At 39.1% G+C, this 20661-nt stretch overlaps 1 protein-coding gene across 2 annotated transcripts in view; it reads left to right on the top strand.

The window, feature by feature from the left end:
- The first annotated feature begins 285 nt into the window (after window positions 1-285).
- SLIT2 (slit guidance ligand 2) overlaps window positions 286-20661 on the top strand; it is a 357802-nt gene continuing 337426 nt past the window's right edge. For both annotated transcript variants that reach the window (XM_014838841.3, XM_014838839.3), the window contains exons 1-4: window positions 286-1170; window positions 3821-3892; window positions 5083-5154; window positions 16477-16548. In XM_014838841.3, coding sequence (XP_014694327.1) covers window positions 992-1170; window positions 3821-3892; window positions 5083-5154; window positions 16477-16548 — 395 coding nt within the window. In that variant the 5' untranslated portion in view covers window positions 286-991. The remainder of the gene's footprint in view (window positions 1171-3820; window positions 3893-5082; window positions 5155-16476; window positions 16549-20661) is intronic.

Below are 20661 nucleotides of genomic sequence, written 5' to 3'. Positions count from 1 at the left end.
CTCCTTCCGGCCTGCCAGCCAGACCCCACTCAGTCCTCGCAGGAGCTCTCGTCCTCAACTTGGCCTCTTGGATTTCCTCTGCCAGGGTCGTGACTAGTGGATATTCCTGTCGGCTGCGGCGGCCCGATTGCCCTTTTGTTTTTCCTGCGTGACCTCGGGGAAGGCCCGGGTGCGGAGCGTCGCCAAGGACGCCCGGCGGGAGGCGGGATTGCCGAGACATCCTTCAGCGAAGTGCATGTGTGTTTGCAAACCGCCCTTGGCTGTCGGGAGACGGCGAGGACCGGTCCTGGCTGCGGAGGAGCCGCAGGCTGGGGGCAGGCCGCGTGAGTGAGCTGCTCCGGGAGCCCCGCAGCGCCGCCCCGCGCCCCCCGGGCTGCGCGCCCGCCCCGTGCGCCCCCGCGCGCCATGCTCAGTCGTCCGGCGCGCTCCGCTCCGGGCCCGCGAGGCTCCTGCGCCTTCTAGCTTCGGAGAGCCCACTTTGATCGAGGCCACCATTTCTCTTGAGCACCCCTCTGCTTTCTCATACCGTCCCCACTGGAATTGGATTTGCAGAGGGGGACCGTGGAATCGGAGCACCCACTTCCCCCTTGCAACCGGCCCCCGCATCTTCACGGCCGTTGGGAGCCCCAGCTCTTTTACCGCCAAGTTGATCTTTGTGAGACAGACGACGCGTGATCTCCTCCCGGCTGCTCTGGGGTCTCCGTGGAGCCTTGGCCAGGCCGGTTGATCTTCAGGACCTAAAGTTGCCCGAGGAGCGCCTGACTTGCTGGAGGAGGGTCGGGGGGAGGTGGGAGGCGTGTACCTGTGTCAGCTCTGCTGCCCTGACTATTATTACTGTTACTTCCCTATTATTTTGTGCACATTTACTCGGACACTCTGGGTTGCTAGCCGCGCGCCAGGCACTGGGCCTGAAGACACAGCGCGGTTCGCACGGAGCAACGAGCTAAAGAGGAACCCCCGGCGCCCGCGAGCGAGGAGGCGGCGGGGGAAGATGCGCGGCGACGGCTGGCAGACGCTGTCCCTGTCGCTGGGGTTAATGTTGGCGATCCTGAACGAGGTGGCACCGCAGGCGTGTCCGGCGCAGTGCTCCTGCTCGGGCAGCACAGTGGACTGTCACGGGCTGGCGCTGCGCAGCGTGCCCAGGAATATCCCCCGCAACACCGAGAGACTGTGAGTATGGGTTCTTCCTCCCTCTCCCCCCTCCCCCATCGGGGTCGCGCACCCAGTGCTTCGAGGCTGGAGAGATGAAGCGGCACAGGGACCTGTGCCTGGGGCAGCCCTCCCCAGCTCTCCTGCACGCACATCCTGGGCTTGAACTCTCTGGGAGGGCGAAGGACGGGAGGGCGCTGCCCAGGGAGGGGCCACTACCCAGGAGGGGCGGGCCCGCTGGCAGCTGCACTTGGTCCCTGCCTCCCGCCCTCGTCCCGCCGCTCGCACCCCGCGAGGGCGACTTCTCTGGGGTGGGAAGCCAGGGAGACGGGGACAAGTACTCGTGGATGCGCGGAGCAGGGGAGACTGACTTTGTTCCCAGACTCCATACACGGAGTCACCTTGCGGTTGCCAACCCTCGCGGATCGGTTGCACGGCTGAATCCCCGCTCTAGGCGCCGCGGCGTGGCGCGGGGGCGCGGGGGTTGAGGGGGCACTCAAAAGAGAGAAACCTCCGCTACCCGGCTTTGTGTCGCTCTCCTGGGGCCGGAGGGAGGGGAGAAGGGGTCTTGGGCGGCTCGGTCCGCCCAGGGGCGCTTCTCCAGGCCGTGGAGGGAAGGATGCCCCAGGGTGGCGGCAGCTCGCACACAGCCCCCCGCCTCCCACTTCCCCGGGGAGGCGGCGGCGGCGGCGGCGGGCCCCAAGGGACCTGTCCGAGTGGGCGAATGCGGAGGACTGCTTCCCAACATCTAGGCGAAGTTAGGGCTGGCTCTCAACCGCAACTCGCTGAGTCGGATCTGACTGCTTCGAGGACCCCGCGGCCCTCGGCTGCCCCCTCCGGCCCTTCCTGCAGAGCCCCAACGCCCCCGTCCACCTTCCTGGCAGTTTTTGCGCCCCTTCACGTGGCAGCAGCTTCCTTTCCTTCCCTCTTCGCGCTCTGCTGCCCGAAGACATCCCCGCCTCCCTGTCTCTGCGAGTGTCTAATGAAGAAGTCAGCGCCGCCCGGCGCTGACGGCCCACGCGCTCCTGGAGGGGCGCTTCCCGAGCGCAGGGAAGCGGAGCCCGGAGGCCGCGCTCTTTGTGAGCGCCGAGGCCGCCGCCCGCGCGGCCCGAGCGAGCGCCCCGGGCGCGCTCCCCTAGCCGCTGCGCCGGGCCCGGAGGGCGCGGGCTTCTGCGCCCCCGCGGGGCGAGGGTTGCGGCAGCGGAGAGGACCGGCTCCGACCCGCACGTCTATACCCGCGCGGCCCGCAGCGCCTGGAGTCGTCCTTCTTATCCAACACATTTCCCTCGGCCTCAGTTTGAAGGCCAGAAGTTGGGCCCTTTCTTCCTTTGCAAATGGCTCCGCCACCCCCAGCCTAACTGAGCCGCCCCCAACTCCTCCTCGCTCTTCTCCCTCAGCCCTGAGAAAGCTGGGGCCCTATCAAGGGCGTCTTGTCAAAACGTGATCCCCCACGTTTGTCTGGGGTGGGGGGTAGGGATTTACGTTACATCAAATAGCCAGTGAAAGACTCCAACAATTGTGGCAACAACTTGACGGGTCTTTGCTCAGCACCGACAGTGGGTTGGGGATAAGGCAATGCAGAATTCTGTCCTAGCACTTGTCATTTTATGCCATTCGGAACAGTCGAAAGTTTAAGCACTAATACGTCTTACTCAACAAAAAGGGAATGCACTCGGGACAAAATAGCAGTTGAGTTCCAGGTCCTTGAAAATTTTTTTTTCCTCTGAGGGATCTATAAAGAGTTTTCAGAACATAGTTTACTCAGTGCTGGCTTATAAAATTCTATCATTGACGAAATAAACACATTAAATACAGATTTCAAACATGATGTTTCAAAGGCAAGGTAAGAGAAAACTTACTTCTATGAAGGAGAACATTGAAACCACAGCAAAGCCTGGTTTTACTTGAAATGATTGGAACCAGGGCAAGTTTAGATCTTGACCTAAGATGCCAGAGAAGGGGTTGTGACTTGGAGGAAACGTGGTGCTGAAATCTGAACAAAAATGTCAGGGACTGAGTACTATTTCCATTATTGCCCCTGCTAGTAGTTTTCACTTTACAGTCACAGCGGGGGGCCCTGAGCTGCAAATGAATAGTTTAGTTTTCATACAAACATAGAATTGTTGGAAGGTAAATGCCTATAAATGCAAGTCTTTGAAGTGCCGTTCTTTTGATGGCACGCTAACTTTTTTCTTTGCCTTAGGAAGTTTAGTCACCGTGCCACCTAAGGTTAGGGTTCTGAATTTTTAAAATTTCTTCCTGAAGAGTATTAGAAAATTGTTCATCTGACTTGCTGAAGGGAACTTTTTGGGAGTGTATGTGCCTAGCAATAATGGTTAATAGCAGAATACCTGTGAAATTAATAGACATCCTTCTAAAAGCAAAAATTGAAAACACTCCTATACACACACAAAAGAGAACTTTTCGTGGTAACATAATCACTTCATTTTCTTGTCATATGCCAGCAAGTGTGGACGCTAAACATATTAAGAATCATTTTATAAAATGTGTTTCAAAAGTTGCTTTCTTCTCTTTTACTTTGTAAACTATGTTAGTAATTGGAACTGATCTTTAATCTTAAAGTTCTTATTTAGTTTACATTTTTCTTTGTTTAGCCAGATATTGATAGAAATAAAATGGAACTTTCATTTTCTTACTTGTTTTCTCTTAGGGATTTGAATGGAAATAACATCACACGGATTACCAAGACAGATTTTGCTGGTCTTCGACACTTAAGAGTTCTGTAAGTATGTTCTTCTGTGCTTTCTTTTGTTTCTTTTGTTTTTTGCATATTTTGAATCGTTACTGGTCTCAGTTTTAAAAACTGTCCCAAGGACAGACAGACACATAAAACTTTAAAAGGTCTTGGTTTCCTTCTTTTTGTTTATCATTGTACTACAACTTTTAATAAAAACGTAGACTTTTATTTTAAGGTTGGATGCAGGCCATGGAAACAATATTACAGAAATGACCTCAAGTGTTTGCTATACCATACTCTAAGTGCCTTATGCTTATAAAAGTGTAGAATAATTGCTTTCACAATATGAATAAGTAATGTGAGACATTTGATACACTTTTAGGATTTGAGATTAACTAGAAAGAATTTAAGTGGGTCTGCATTTTATTATTACTAATATAAAAATGTTCAGACTATTCTAGGAAATAACACCTATATAGATATATAAAACTTATATAGATATAATTTCTAACATTAAAGTCAAGTGAGCCAGCTTTTCACAGAGTTTTTGGTGGGAAATATTTCTCTATAAAAATACAGTGATCATATTTTGAATTGTTTCCTGTATTTTATATCTTTGTAGCTTTTATAAACTTGTTGCAGTATGATTACTTCTTTAATTAGTGGGTTAAATTAGTTCTGGGTGAGTCATCATTTGAGATTCAAAGTAATGTAAAATTGTTTTTATCCACAGATTTGTAAATATTTACATTGTAGTGAACATATAGTTTTGATCATTGTGTGTTGTGTTCATATTTTAAAAGACACATTTTGGAGATTATGAATTCTTCCAATTTCTGATGTATATCTGTAAGTTAATTGAAGTATGTGTATGATGAATTACAGTATATTGATTCATTCAGTTAAGGACTCACTTGAAAATCAGTTTACCAAAAACAGCCTTCAGAGCTGCAGTGTCATGTACTGCTCTTCAGGATATGCTGTAGTTTAAGGTTTAGTTTTGATAGTAAATTTTGTGAGAAACTGCATTAGTATTTTCTATGAAAGTTTTATGATATCAGTGCTATTTCTCCTCCCTATTCCATATATCATCATTAAGTTTGATATTGAATCTCAAAGCAGACCAATATTTAACTTTATAAGGGAAAGAGGTTGCACGGTTTCAGTTGCTGAATTGAAACTTACTCAGATGGTGAGTGGTAACATTAAGACTCCTGTTATACTTTGCATTTCAGTCAGCTTATGGAGAATAAGATTAGCACCATTGAAAGAGGAGCATTCCAGGATCTTAAAGAACTGGAGAGACTGTAAGTGTTTTCACTTCCAAACTTATGACGACATAACTGTATTTTTAAAAATACTTGAATTTCAAGGACCATGTTTTCAATTTCATGTCTTACTCTTTGAAAGTTTACAGAAACAAGAGGTTGAATAAATGGTTTTCAGACTAATTTACAATTAGAAACTGTAGAAGTTTTGCAAAAATAGTACTAACTGTAATAAAGTTCCAAAATACAGAATTATTTTCCTGAACCATTTACTTCCTTGAAAACCATTGCTTTGATACTTGGTGATGTGCGTATTTTTCTTACTATTCATCTAATTTGTTTTCTTTGCTTATGTGGGAAGAAAGCTGGTAATTTTATTTTCATTTATGTTTCATTATGGAAAAGAAAAGTTTTGCTAATAGTGATTTTAATTTCCATTCTGTTGCTTTGTGTGTCGTTAGTGACTCTGAAGAAGTATTTTAAATTCTTAGTAATCAAGATTTGCTTTCTGATATTTAACACTTATGGTGGACATTGTTAATAACTGCTATTCACAGTTTTACTTCATTATTTTATAGAAGCTTTCTCATACTTCTGCTGGAAAGGAGTTTAAAGATTAGTAGGAATACAAGTAAGAATTATGTAATCAAAGCATGGTCATTTTAACATGAATTCTTTTTTTCCAAGAAGATCAAATATGGACTGCAGACTTTAAAATATATTTTTAATTTTTCAGACACAAAGTCTTATGAGTTGATATACATTACTTCAGGCTATTATTATCTTATGTCTACAGTGTATATGTCTACAAAAGAGAAAACTTCTGTCTGAAATAATTAGGATAAATTGCACACTTTGTAATTTGAAATATGCATTCCATATCTCATAGGTCTTGATAATTCAAGTTTAATAGGTTTGCATTTTAAGGGCAGATAACAACTCTATTAAAAGCAGCAACAATTATTTTAATAACTTTCCGTGCCTGTTTTAATAGGCATTTTAGGTAAAAATAAAGTTTTATTTAGAATAATGAAATATGAAGTTCATTTTAGGCATACACATATTCTGATTCACTGGGCCCGAGGGTGGAAGTTAATTCTGTGTAATTGTCTGTAACAAGCTGTAGAAAAACAGCTTGCCAACTTCTAAGATATTTGTAAATATATAGGCTACATTTTTATGACTTCAAGTAAAATTAAACACAGAGATGTCTAATTTATTTTATTGTGAAATTTTGTCCATGCTAAATGTTGCAATATAGGAAATAAAATTGTGTAATTCAAAATAAATTTAAAATCACTACTTCAAGCTAGTTTTTGGAGGGGCTAAAAACAGGCAAAACATTTGGTTAAGTTCATAAAAAAGTTCATAAGTTCACAGCCTATCTCTTAGTATATAAAAATACTCTGAAAGTATTTATTCTTTTCTCTCTTTCATAGGCTTTCATGAATAGTTAACTCCTAGTGAGTACCTTGCAAAAGTAGTTTTAGCTTATCCCTTTAAAAAAATAATATCATTGCAGTTTCAATGTTTGGTAAGATGAATAGATAATTTAAAATTATCATTTAAACGTTAAAAGTTTTTTCATGAATAACTTTTAGTTATCATATGGAAACATATGTATAGTTTGTTTCTTAAATAACTTTCAAATCATTGAAGGAATTTCAGTGGCTTTTCGTGCAGTCTCTATTCTGGTTATATTATAGTTATAAATATTATCAGAAGCACTAGAACAAAACAAACTTACTCATTACTTTTCAAACCACCTTGGAGTATCATTTGAACTTTCATCATGAATAAATTAACTTTTCCTAAAAATTATTAACCAGATGCCTTAAGATCTGAAATTTGATTAGAGTTGTAAGTAGGTTCTATTTTTTGCCTTTTACTTCCTCTGGGAATGTCACTTCATCTCAAAACAATTTTCTGTTCTACTGAGATGCAGTCAGATGTTTCCGAGTGGGAGGAAGATTTGTAATTTCGAATGAAAACTAATATATATGCAGGACTTCTTTAAATCACCCCAGCTGTTGGCTGAGAGCAAATATTTCATATTTGTGAGGAAAAGCTGAGAAAATTCCTTTTGTTTACAACTGCCAAGTCCATCTGATGGAAGCACATTGTTATCTGACAGCCAATTCATCTCCTTGGGACTCTGGAATTCAAAACCATTTCTTAGGAACACTGTGGATACACTTTTCAAATATTTATTTTTTTTAAATACATTAAATGGCAAGGCAGTTTTGCTAAAGAATGCATTCAGCTTATTGTGAAACAAACTATTTTAAATTTTGTTCAGCATATTGTTTAAAAAGTAAAAATAAAAAAGCTACCCAGAGAGTTCCATAATCAAATTACTATGGCCTGTGGTGTATGTTATTTTAGTAGGTGGTGTCATTAACATCACAAAAATTGCCTTTCTCTCCCCAAAAAGCTTCAAGAGACAATGTAAGAAACAGGAAGTAATCAATGAACTAACTTTTAAATAATTATGTGTTGTGTGAGTTTATATGGTTTTTAGCAATTTACATGTGAATTTTTAAATTCAAACTCTAAATTATGAAAAGGTGTATAAATGCAGGTTTATGTTGTAAATGCCATTCATACAGAATTATAATAATTTTCATCCTTTGTGTGAAGAACAAAAATAAAACATTAATTTTGTGTGTAATTTATTACTAAGTTTTTTCATTTTAAAATGATAAAATCAAAGCAATTCCCAATGATGTCTGTGAGTATTTCAAAATTATGGTTTTTCTTTTTATTTTATGTTGATAGAGTTTTAACTTGATCTAGGGATAGAAGACAAATCTGAAAACAGAAGATAAGATCGGTGCCTTTTTAGAAATCCAACTTTTAATCGATAAGAAACAGGATCATGTTGTTAGTTGAATTTAATTTTAGCATGGGACGAGAAAGTCGTTATGTGTGAATCACAGCATTATAGCTACAAAAGAAAGATTTTTTTTCCACTTTAAAGAATCGATGAAATACAAGGTTATCGGTCAAAATGTCAAGAAGTAGTTGGGTATTAAAATCCCCCCATTTTCCTTCCTTTCTTCCTTCCCAGTCTGACTACCTGCCCGCTTCCGTCTCCCCTCTCTGCCTTCTTTCTCTTGTATAGAAAACAACATCAGATGATATGCTCATCGTCAGAGTGTGGTTATGAATCACTGTGAAAGGATTAAGTTTTATCACTTGTACACACTGTGAGCACACATTACTTCCTGTTTTGACAGTTTACCCCTGTACTCCCAGACCTAGCATGTGCAGTGGCAGATTTCCATGGATGCTGTGATGCCAGTAGTACCTGCTTATCTGGGTGAAAATGAAGCCTTGAGAATGTGCCGCATGTCGATTGCATTAGCAGGTCTCATATTGTTTAATCAAAAAGTTCAAAAGAAATCTAGGGTAGTTAAATGACTAGTTAATTCAATGGAAATTAATTAAGGAAAAACAAACTACAAATAAGCTGCAGTAAAAAACTGGAACATTTAGGAAGTATGCTTCTTTTTTTAATACGTCACAGAAGGTACCTGTGTATATCTGCAATAAAAGATCTATGCAAAATTATTAATTCAAGGTATTTCTTGGCTGATGCATAATGTCTTAGAGGGTTAAAATATGTCACATTGGGACTCAGGACTTTTGTGGGCTGGTATAAAGTTCTGTTGTTCACTCACAGTTTATAGGATTATGCTGCAGTCATTAAAGTTCTATTTTATGGCCTTTTAAGGAGATCCAGGCCACTTCAGGGTTTTAGTAGTGGAAATCATTGGCTTTTACAAGTTCTTGATAACACAGATGCAAAAGTATGAGAAAGTTTTTGAAATTTTTTAGGGTTGTCAAAAAAATTGTAGAACATTTTGTCCTAAATGAAATGAAATGCTCATGTGCAAGCTTAAATGCTTACATGCCTAACTTATGTTAATGAGAACTGATAGCATACCATAGATTATCTTGAGTATTAGGCTTTGCATTAACTTTACAATTATACCCTTATCACAAGGACACTGAAGAAGTGATAAAGACATGGGCTTGGACTGTTATTCCTATCAATAACACGTAAAAGTGTTCTTTTAAGACAAATATTGCCTTAAACTCTCCAAGTTTTAGTATCTTTGCATTTGAAATTAATTTTTCATACTAACTTTGTCATTTGATATTCACTTTTGCTTGAAAAATGAGTCCTGAAATATTATTATGATGAAGCCTGGAAAATAAACCTGTTCACTTACCTCTCTTAAAGTTTCTACCAAGTTGCTGTAAAGAAAATACTCATTTTAACTTAGAAAAGTCTAAATCCCTTTACGGTGGAGCCTAAATTTGACTAAGTACCTCACTCTCATGAAAAGATATCTAGAAGGCGCATTAATTGTTTTGTAAGATAGTGCTGACTTCATTCTCCTGCATGCACACACCATTCGTAAGCATGTGACAGCCAGTGTGAGGCTGAGGTACTATAGTGCTTGAGGATTTGTGTTGTAGGTCGCTACTCATGAGTTCAAGTAGAGAATATGTTGTGGAACAGGTCTGAAGGAAAGTACCACTTATCCCCTGTTCGTCAAGGATGTGGCGAATCCCTCTTCTGACTAATCCTACAAGTTTATAGGCAACACATAACATTCCTTTTCGTAAAGTAAGAACAAACTAACAGTGCTAATCTCCTTGGAAAAGAATGCAAGCTCAGAAGAATTGTTCTCTGGCATCTTTACACCCAAGTTTAAGATCACTAGTTGTTTTCTTGGGAAAGGCTCTTTAAAGAACATATCAAACTTAGTAATAGAAGCCAAGTATGTAGATTGCGTGAGATAAAAATGCTGTAGATGACCAAGTATATATCACTTAATCTGTGATATCCATTGAATTTCAATTGTTCCCATCTGCTTATAAGTGATATTGAACTATTTTAAATTACATTTACTGACTGTGGTCATATAAGGCTTTCATGCATGTGCACTATTAGAAGTTTAGCAGAACAGTGAATCCATCAGAGAGGGTTTCTCATGCACCGTTTTTTATGGGCCTCGAAGTTGAACGATGGTGAGAAGGCCTGTTTGCTCTTTGTGGATCGTTTTATAAATTCTGAAGCAGCAAGGCTGTTTATTTTTCCCACATCTGTTTTGGGCTCATCCTTTGTGACAGTGTTTGCTGGATGCTGTGTCCTTTATACCTCCCCTTGAAATGAGTAGTTTAGTTTGCACTGTTACAATGTATTTGTGGAAGCTGCGAATGTCAAATATTTTACATTGAATCCTGTCTTTCATTCCTGTTGGATACCTTTCTGCTTGAATTATGCCTTCTAGACTGAATTTCACAACTTTACGTGAAATGAAAGACTTTTCTGCTTGGACATTTATCTATCTATCTATCTATCTTATCTTTCTTCAAAGCAATTTATATCTGCTGGACTGGAAGGAATATCGGTGAAAACGCTTTCAGAATGAAAGTTTGGTAAAAGCAGGGCTGATTTGGCGTTAATACATTGGAATATTGCTTTAAGATAACATTTAACAAAAAATTATTTGATTGTCCTTTTTGTGTAGCATCCATCTACTCTGGCTGCAGGTGGAAGGCTCTGGTGCTCCTGCTATGTGCTGCACTTCCAGGTTCTGGTAGGGAGCACAGGGTGCAGATAACCTAGATTCCCCTCTCTTAGGCACTTTGTAATTTTATACGCTGTTGCCTTGTCTCCTGTGGAACGTGGCAAATACTCATTGGTTGTACTGTTGATTATGTTTTCTAAACAGATACAAACTCCTATCCTCCCTTTTAAAATCAGAAACAGTAGATAAGAGCAACATCAGAAGGCACTTGATTTCAATTACACTGTAAGATCTTGGTCAAGTTGCTTTGTCCTTAAAAACTTCAGTTTCTTCATGTTTAGAACAGAGCTAATTATTATATCAAATAGTGGCAGTACGTGATTTAAGTAAGATAATGTACAGTTTCACACAATGTTTGGCACATAGTTAGCACTTTATTATTATGCATTTCAGCATCTCTTATTTTTCAAAAGCTCAGTTTAGGAATTATTTTATTGATCTAATAAAATGTGTAAATAATAAATTTGACATTTATACATTCATATTTATGATCAATTTAATTCTGATTTTCTCCTTATAATAACATATGATTAATAGAAGAGATGTGAAGAACGTACGAAACCTCCTTCAAGTTTTGTTTCAGAGTATTTTTTTATAATTGCTCTGAATATATAGAGAAATACCAAGAAGTAAGGGGAGTGAGGAAGAAGCAACATTTTTCCTAATAGGTTTTTATCTCTCCAGCATGGAATATAAAGGATGAAATTATTGATATCACTGCTGAAAATATAAACTTTATTTCATTCATCTAAAACTACATAAATGTTAAAATCTTTGCTTTAAAAATGTTAGAATAAAACCATTTTTAAAAAAAAACAAGTGGAAATTGACCCAAGAAAAGGGCATTTATGTATGAGAAATAGGAGATTGTGAATGATAGACTCGTTAAGACAGTATTTATTGAATACTTAGTACAGACCAGGCACACTGCTAAAATACCTTACATTTATAATGACAGGTAAATAGGAGGCACAAATTTTTCACTGGCTTTGGTAAAATTGTTTTCATTTTACGTTTTGGATTGGGGTGAAGGTTGCAAATATTCATTAAATTGAGGGGAAAGTTGAAAAACATAAGAGATTATAACCTTTATCAATGGATGAATCACAAGAACAGCTAGGAGATAATAATTTGAAACAATGCTTGTCAAGAATGCTCAGGCTGCCCTTCAAATTGAGGTTGTTAAGAATCAGCACTTCAGAGGCCAGTGATGTTTTGTGAGATACAGAAAGATCATTCACCCCACTGAAGGTCATGCACAAAGATAGCCTGTAGCCCAAAGGAAACAGTTACTGGGATCTCTTTCATCTTTGCCCTAAGTGTTTCAGAGACACACATAACACACCTTTCTGAAAACATGAATTACCACCCAGAGAATTCTCAATCAGCCTGAGATCTTGTGGGCAGATTCCATGTAGCTGGTGATGACACAAGAGCTGATCTCACTAAATCTCTGTTCTCTCTCTTTTGATGCAATTGAGTGTACTTGCTGGGAACAATAGGTAATTGACCCACCTGGTCTGCTTAATGGAGCTCATTTATGCTGGCCCCCATAAATCCTCCTCTGAGATACCCTTAATTCATGACATGCTGTTTTCCTGTTCTGGGACCTTCAGATTTTGACTTTTGAATACTCATTTCCATTAGAGCTATTATGATATTATCAGCGTCAAGCCACTAAGAAGTATTCTGTGGCATTAGAAGAAGCTAGGTTACTTTTTTCCCACCTCTATTTAGAAATTGTTATGCACCTTAATAGTCTTTAAAGTAATTCTGGATTTTAAAAAAATCCTCTTTACTTTAAAGATTTGATTTCTGGTCACTGTACAAGAACCTCAGCTTTTACATTTTTTCCTTCAAGGAATATTTTGGAAGAGTTTCACTTTTTATTTTAATGTTTTATATTTCCATTTATCCTTAGTACTGATGGAAGAAAGAATAGAAAAACGGAAATCAAAAGTGTATTTATACTCTTTTTAAGAAAAAAAGCACAGTTATGCTCTTTTTCTATGCATGTTACCGTATCACCTATTATCTGCCCTTTTTTTGTATGGTACTGCCTTGTCTTATATGTATGGTTGGTTTAGACATATTAGGATCATTCATAATATTTTTCATGAAATAATGACAAGCCATTTCAATTCAGAGAAAAATATTTTATATTTATTTTCATTTTTCTTTCAATTTCAAGTATTTTAAATAGATCTTTAAAACAGTGAGCTGAACATAGAGCTAATTTTTGTAAAATTTGGTGGTTTATTTTCAGGTAGTTCAAACATAGATGCTTATGAAATAGGCCATATAAAACTATGTTTTTCCCAAGGAAAGATTGGTGAAAAGAAAAATGTCAGCATTACATTATCGTGAAGTGTTTAGGAACGTTTAGATTCCTTTTTGAGCGGAATGATTCAGAGTGTATGTTCTGGAGTCACCCCACCTGAATTCAGGTTCTAGCTGTACTTTCTATGAGCTGTGTGTCTCCCTCCAAAACGGCAGTAACAATGATACCTACTCACGAGGTTGTTCTGAAGAATGCTTGTGATAATTGATGTAAACCTCCCAGAACAGTGACCATCACGTAGTAAGCTTAATGTATGTTAGCTATTATTCTTGGAGTGAATTAAGAACTACTAGGAATATGAAAATAATAATTGATAAAAAGACACTTCTTGCACCCAATCTGAAACATCTGCTTTCTCACAATATCGGGTTCTATTGATTAGAGCCAGTAACAAGAAATCTAGTAGCAGCTCTCAGTCACTTAGATATCTGAATTAGTTTCAACATAGTGAGTTCCTTCCAACTTCCAGAAGATGTTGAGAATGGCAGACAGGAAGGAGTTTGATGGGAAGGAAAGGAGATAATTGCTGTATAGGGCTCCTGAAAGCAGGTTTGGTGGCAGGACTTTGTATAGCTGGAGAGTGGCATAAAAACTAAGGCAGGGGCCAGCCCGGTGATGTAGTGGTTAAATTTACACGCTCTGATTTAGTGGACCTGGGTTCATGGGTTGGATCCCTGGCATTGCTCATCAAGCCATGCTGTGATAGTGTCCCACATACAAAATAGAAGAAGATTGGCACAGATGTTAGCTCAGGGACAATCTTTCTCTAGTAAAAAGAGGAAGATTGGCAACAGATGTTAGCTAGGGCCAATCTTCCCCACAAAGAAAGAAAGAAAGGAAGGAAGGAAGAAACCTAAGGCAGTTATCTCAGAGAACATGAGAGAAGAAGGTTCTCTAAATATAAAATGCATATGCTAGGGTTTTGCTGAGCTATATCAAAATGCAAAGAGAACGGTCTGTTCTCATTCAACATTTGCTAAGAACCTACTAAGTGCCAGGGAAGAGGGAGGGAATACAAAGACCTGGTCTTTACACTTGACGAGCTTACAGCCTAGTGGGAAACAGATCAGTACGTGAATAAATATAATACACTGTGAGGGACTCTTATTTATCAAGTGCCGTGGGGATATGGGGACACAGCCAAGGGAGGAGCTAACTCGATGTAGGGAAATTGGGAGATTGTTCTGAAGAATGAATGCAAGTTCCATGGAGGATGTGAGAAAGTACCATTTGGAGACAAGGAGAGCCCTGTACACAGAGAGCTGCCTCTTCAGGAGCTGGGGGCTGAACCAGCGTGCTTGCTGTGGCTGGAGACTCAGGGGTGATACTTGTGAGTCCGGTGGTTTGGATCAGACTATGAAAGCCTGTCTCTGCCATTTAAGAAATCAGCATTGGCACTTTGGACAATGGGGGTCTTTCCAAGAGTGGTTGTTTCCCTAGAAAGTGTTTCTCATTACCACTATTGTGAATATTTGTAATCTGTTTTTTGAGAGACACATATAACAAGGTCATAATTAAGTTATATTTATCAAAACTGTATACTAACAACTCTGAAAGTACTCCTTCCTCAGAATCATGCCCAAGAGAGAAAAAATAAATAAATGAAAGATTTTGGTTTCACTTTAAATTTAACCTTGTTATGTGCTTTATTCATAAAAATTAGTGTAAGTGGGAAGTCCACCCATTCGCCACTAATTTTACTATTTTCCCCTAATTGTGTTGGCAGACTTTTTTATGAGTATCCATTTTATTAAGTGCTGAGAATGTTGCTGTGGTGACCAACTTCTTCATAATATGTTAGGTAACAAAAGTTATAGTTACCATCATTGCCTTGTAGCATTTTAGAGTTGGAAGAAATTCTGAAATTCACCTGCTCCAATTTTTCAACTTTTGCAGGATTTCTTTTTATTACATCCTATGCAGGAAAACAAAACAAAACAAAACATACCTCTGCTTGGGTATATGTGGGATGTGAGGTAGAGACTTTCTCAAGGAAGATCATTCCATTTCTTCATATCTCAAATTCTTAGAAAGGTCTTCCTTATGATCTACTTTCTTAAGAGTTATAATCAGGGGCTGGCCTGGTGATGCAGTGGTTAAATTTACACATTCCGCTTCTCGGCAGCCCGGTGTTCACTGGTTAAGATCCCGGGTACGGACATGGCACCGCTTGGCAAAAGCCATGCTGTAGTAGGCGTCCCACATACAAAGTAGAGGAAGATGGGCATGGATGTTAGCTCAGGGCCAGTCTTCTTCAGCAAAAGGAGGAGGATTGGCAGCAGATGTTAGCTCAGGGCTAATCTTCCTCCAAAAAAAAAAAAAAAAAGAAGCCTCTAAAAAAAAGAGTTATAATCATTAGTGCCATTTCTAACCTCTAGAGACTAAATAAGTGTAACTCTCCTTCTACCTGATGACCATTTAAATAGGTCAAGAGTGCTATGCCCTCTTTTCCTGTCCCCTTAACATTTCTCCTTAAGATTTAAGAAATATTTCCCATTTCTTCAGTGTGCCATTACTTTCTGGGCCTCCTTACTCTCCTCTAAAGCTATAGCACTTGGAAATCATTTAAGCCTGCCTTGTTGCATCAGCTTGTCATCATTTTATTTAAATTTGGGAAAAGCAGAGAGATAGACATTTATTTTTACTGAAATGTTAAATTATATACTTAAAATGAACAGGATCAGGATATTAGTACCTCAGTTCTGGCAAGTGTGCACAGTTCAAAAGAACTTAGTTACATAGCATTGGGGCTTAAATTGTATTAGAGTTGAAATCAAATTCTTTTATAAAAGATTTAAAACATTCCAATATCAGTTAAACATTTAAAAAACATGATTTAAACATTTTTGCCACTGCTGTTAGTTATAACTTAAATTCAGTTAAGGGTCGAGTACTGTGGGTTATAGTTTGAACTTTGTTGGTTTTCTTCTGATGTTGCCTATAGGGACAAATCATGCTGACACTTTCTCACACATTTTTTTCTGAAACTAAATGGAAAGCTAACAAAATTGAAAGTTCCATCTCCTCACAGTGCCTTGGCTGAAAATTTAGGTCATTTGGGACAGTGTAGGAATTATTTTAGGGTACCGTTTACTGTGGTATTTCTGCTGTATGCTAACCTAGACACCAGAGCCTGAGTCAAGAAACCCTTTTTCATTGACTGATGGTGCACGGGATGTGAATTTAGAGGTTAGGCCTCAGTAATCATCATCTGAGTAAGCGTAATGGAAAATTGCTTTAAAGAGTCATGTAACAAAAGGTGTAACCAACTTTTGATTCGCAATGCTTGAATTCTCTTGAATGTCATTTCTTTCTTTCCTGAAATACAGGATGAGGCATGACAGTACCAAATCACAGTGTCATTGTTGGGTATTTTCTATGTAACGTACGCTTTGTTTTTGTTTTTCTCAAAAGGCGTTTAAACAGAAATCACCTTCAGCTGTTTCCTGAGTTGCTGTTTCTTGGGACTTCGAAGCTATACAGGCTGTAAGTAGACAGAAATAGCTATTGTTGCTTTGGGTAGTACCTTGTGTTTTATTAAATGTATTTTGGATCTGTTTCCTTGTGCTTTTTTGGAATCTCTTCACCAATAGATTAATGGATTAAAAGTTTGCCTTTCTTTCTTGTTTTTTTCTTATGGAAATGTGTGATTGGTTTTCCAGTGGCTCCAGTTGCTTTATTTGGTTGGCATTTAGTGGTTTATGTATGTGTTATTGCAATATTATCCTTTTTCGGTCATGTGATGATCAGGAGATTTACCTTACTTCTTTATGGAGGCTTTTATTAAGTTATGATGGGAAAAATTGCCACTGTACTTCCTCCTTAGAGGAAGTTGGCAGTGTTTTCTTGTAAAGTTGAGGTTCTTAACATCAGCTTTTTTGATATTGTCTCTGTACTTGAGTAGTGTTTATTAGTCTGGAAATATTATTATAAGGCATTTAAAGAGGGCTGTAAATTTTCTCTTAAATGTTTCTTTCAAGGCCAGAATTCCAAACTCTGCAATATGAGTGACTATAAGGGTTTCATATCAAATACGTCATAGGCTGTTAGCGGAAGTGCTTCTTTGGAAGGAGCATAATGTGAATTTTAGGCAGAATTGGTTTTTCCTCCCTGGAATGCTTGTTCACTGACCTAATGGGTAATAGTGAAAACACATTTTTTGAAAGCTTTTAAAATTAGATTTTCAGCCATGTGGCTGGTTTTGTGCAGATGGGAGATAAGCTACAAAATGTTAGGAAAATAAATAGCAATGATTATTGATGTTCATGGATGTTGTGAAAAAGCTGTTGGGATATATAGAATAAATTGTTCAGCACGGCCCCCACCTGGATGACGGAGAAGTCCCATATGTTCAAGTTTGTAGGGAAAGTGAACAGACTGCTTTTTCGAACTTGACTTTATAGCCAAGGCTTTGTAGCCTACCAGTTCAGTACTGTTATCAATTCCAGAAGTAGGAAGGCTAGCCTCCTACAGCCCTCCCCTGATTGTAGCCTGGATCTCTGTTAGGTCCCTTAACTGGCTATTGAGAGAACTTTCCCAGTAGGCAGAGGTGTAGCCAGTTAACACACCAGCTCTTCTCTCTAGAGTCTACCTTTCCTGATACTGTTCCTGTAGGATAGCTAAAGTCGCTGAGCAGTACTTTTTCTCTTTCTTGTGTTCCCTGCTGGTTAATTGGCTCAACTGAAGTAAATTAGGAAAAAAAAAAAAAAATCAAATGAGGAAGCCCAGGGACTGCTTTTTTAACAAGAATTCTCTAGGGACTATTTTTACCAGGGAAATAGCATATAGGCTGTTATAAAGATTAGATGTATGTATATAAATTGAAATATATTTAAATATTTGTGCTTAGTTTCCAAGAAGGGCCACAGGGATGGTTTTAATAGTATTCTCCATCTGCTTTAATTTTTGGTGATTGAGGGGATTTTGAAGAATTGACTTCAGGGCTACTATACAATAAGGTCTATGAAACTACTACTTTGCTAATAGTGTGCATATAAAAGCAGTCCACTCCAGTCGGGAAATTGTCCATTTTCTGTGTAGCTGTGAAAATATAATTTAAATGGAATGACTGTCATCTAGAGTTAAAGTTATTAAACTGAATAGGGGAAAATGTAGGAAGTAACTTCAGCACTATCTCTGAGAAACAAGAATGTTTGATTTTTAGTCTAGAAGTACTTGAATTAGCTTTCTTAGGAAACTTAAGACAGTGTAATCTAGAGCAGAAACCCCTCTCTGTGAATTATATTCTGTTCAACGTTTGGCCCTTTTTGACACTATCACATAGTGGCCAAGGGATTTTTCTCTTATGTTTTGTTATGATTTTATAACTTTATGAAGCTGCCATATGAAAGAAGACTTGAAATCTTTAAGAAGTGAATTAAAGAAACAGAACCCATAAAACTGTAAGGCCACATTTTCTAATAAATTAAAATAATGTTAAAAAATGGGAAAATGGGGAGCCAGCCCTATGGTGTAGTGGTTAAGTTCTGCATGTTCCACTTTGGCGCCCCGGGTTTGCAGGTTCAGATCCTGGGTGTGGACCTACCCCACTCATCAGCCATGCTGTGGTGGCTACCCACATATGAAATAGAGGAAGACTGGCACAGATGTCAGCTCAGGGTGAATCTTCCTCAGCAGCAAAAAAATAAAAGGAAAATGGACAGCTGGAAAATATGTTCAGAGTTATAATTTGCTTTTTTGGCTCAAAGAATTTCCCCTGGGCAGTGATATAAGAGAAAATTTTGTTTGTTTGGCAGGACTAATTGGAGGAGGGACTTGAATGCTTCGATGTTGCTGAAGTTAGAGATTGATGGTCTAATGTTTAGTACTGACTGGGATTTGACATCTGACGTAGGCACTGGGTCACAGAGAAACGTAGAGGTGTAATGTTTTTCTGCATCCTCACATCAAGAAGCCTCTTTTGAGTTGAGACACTGTTGTCTCACCTGAATTAGAGTTAGTGGATTGTTAGCACTGATCTTTCTCTTGAGAGCATAAGTTAGAAGCTACATGTGAGCACTTTTTTATGATGGTGATCACTAATTAAATTACAACCACCATTAACAGTCTTTAATAACTAAAGGAACAAAGGCTTGTGAAGCTGATTGCCTGGCTAGTGTAATTTCCAAGAGGAAGGCTGCAAGTTCAATTTCTTTTCATATGATACAGGTGCCTAGTAGCTCACCCGAAACAAATGTTGTGTCAGATGGAAAAATGTGCACAAATCTGCATACAAAAATGTCTCTTAAAATGTGCATTTAAAAATGAATCTTTTGCAAAAAGGACAAGAGACAGAACAAAAGATGCAGGATTTTTGACAAATAACAAGGAAAATATATTGGGATAGGGAAAGAATTTGACTGGTTGTCACTTATACACTAAGTGATCCATGGTTGCCCTACTGTATAATGTAGCACAGCCATACACATCTAGAATTCACGAAAGAAACAAATTTAGAATTTCTTTTCTCTTTATAAGTTGTTGCATAATGCTAATTAGTATCTCTATTTCTTTTCCTGGCTTATTGCATCTTTTACCCTTTTTTAATACTATTTTTTCCTGATGCATAACCAATGAAAAAGTTTACTAGTTTGGCATATATTTCATACACTGATGTTTGATTTTTATCACTGTTGGCTTGGATTAAAGCTAGTCTGATGTACTAGACGTTATGCAGATTTTCTTTGCACTTTTGTAATGAATAATCACCATTTGACTCTTGGCTGAAAATTTGATGCCAGGTGAAGAAGCACACATGCTTTTTTTTTGGACTCTAAATGTAATATAAAGAAAAAGAGGGTACACTGTATATGAATTATGATTCGACACGGTTGGTTGCTGCTGGCGGCCAAATATGCTTTTCCTTTGCTGTCTGCTCCAATTTCTCTTTGGATGGGTTGAGAGAGCACTACATGTTCAGGTCAAGATGTTTGCTCAGAAATAGTAGTACAGTTGCAGCTGTGTTTGTTGGAGCAGGAGACTAGTTTAAATAGCATTACCATTTATCCAGTCCATTAACAGAACTCTGTAAAATAATACCAACTCTGCGTAAACTACAGGACAGTGTAATAAAATTACAAGCACTTGTTGACAGATGGAAAGTGTAAGTAGAAGGAAAGGAAAGAAAAGGAAAGGGCCATAGGTTGAGGGTTAAAAGAGACGGTACATAATTTTCTTAACTTATGTGGATACTTCATCCTCTCCTTTGCTCCTCCTCCAAAACCAAGATTGCATTTTTATTATCAGTTTAAGAGTGGAATAAAATTATTTTCAGAGCAGTCTGGAGCTGGTTAACTGACGGAGATTTCAGTGACTTTTGAAATGGTCAATTATGGTTGATTGAAATTTATGCATAGCAGTTATCTTTGTGGGTAGCATATACAGATCTTCCTGATAAATGTAACCTTAAAGATGACTTATCAGTGAATGATTCACACTTTTCGACTTGAGTTTGCAACTACTAATCCAGGCTCATTAGAGATGAATTTCATTGGTAGTACTGCGGTTGGGCGTTTGGTTATAAATATTTGTTTTGTGGTTTTCAGTTTATTTCTTTGAGTATTACTGTATTTACCCAGACTTCTAACATAAGCTTAAGTA

This window comes from Equus asinus, chromosome 3 (assembly GCF_041296235.1).
Source record: "Equus asinus isolate D_3611 breed Donkey chromosome 3, EquAss-T2T_v2, whole genome shotgun sequence".
NCBI classification, from domain to species: Eukaryota; Metazoa; Chordata; class Mammalia; order Perissodactyla; family Equidae; genus Equus; species Equus asinus.
The sequence above is the reverse complement of the archived record's forward strand: the minus strand, read 5'-3'. Positions and strand labels throughout refer to the sequence as shown.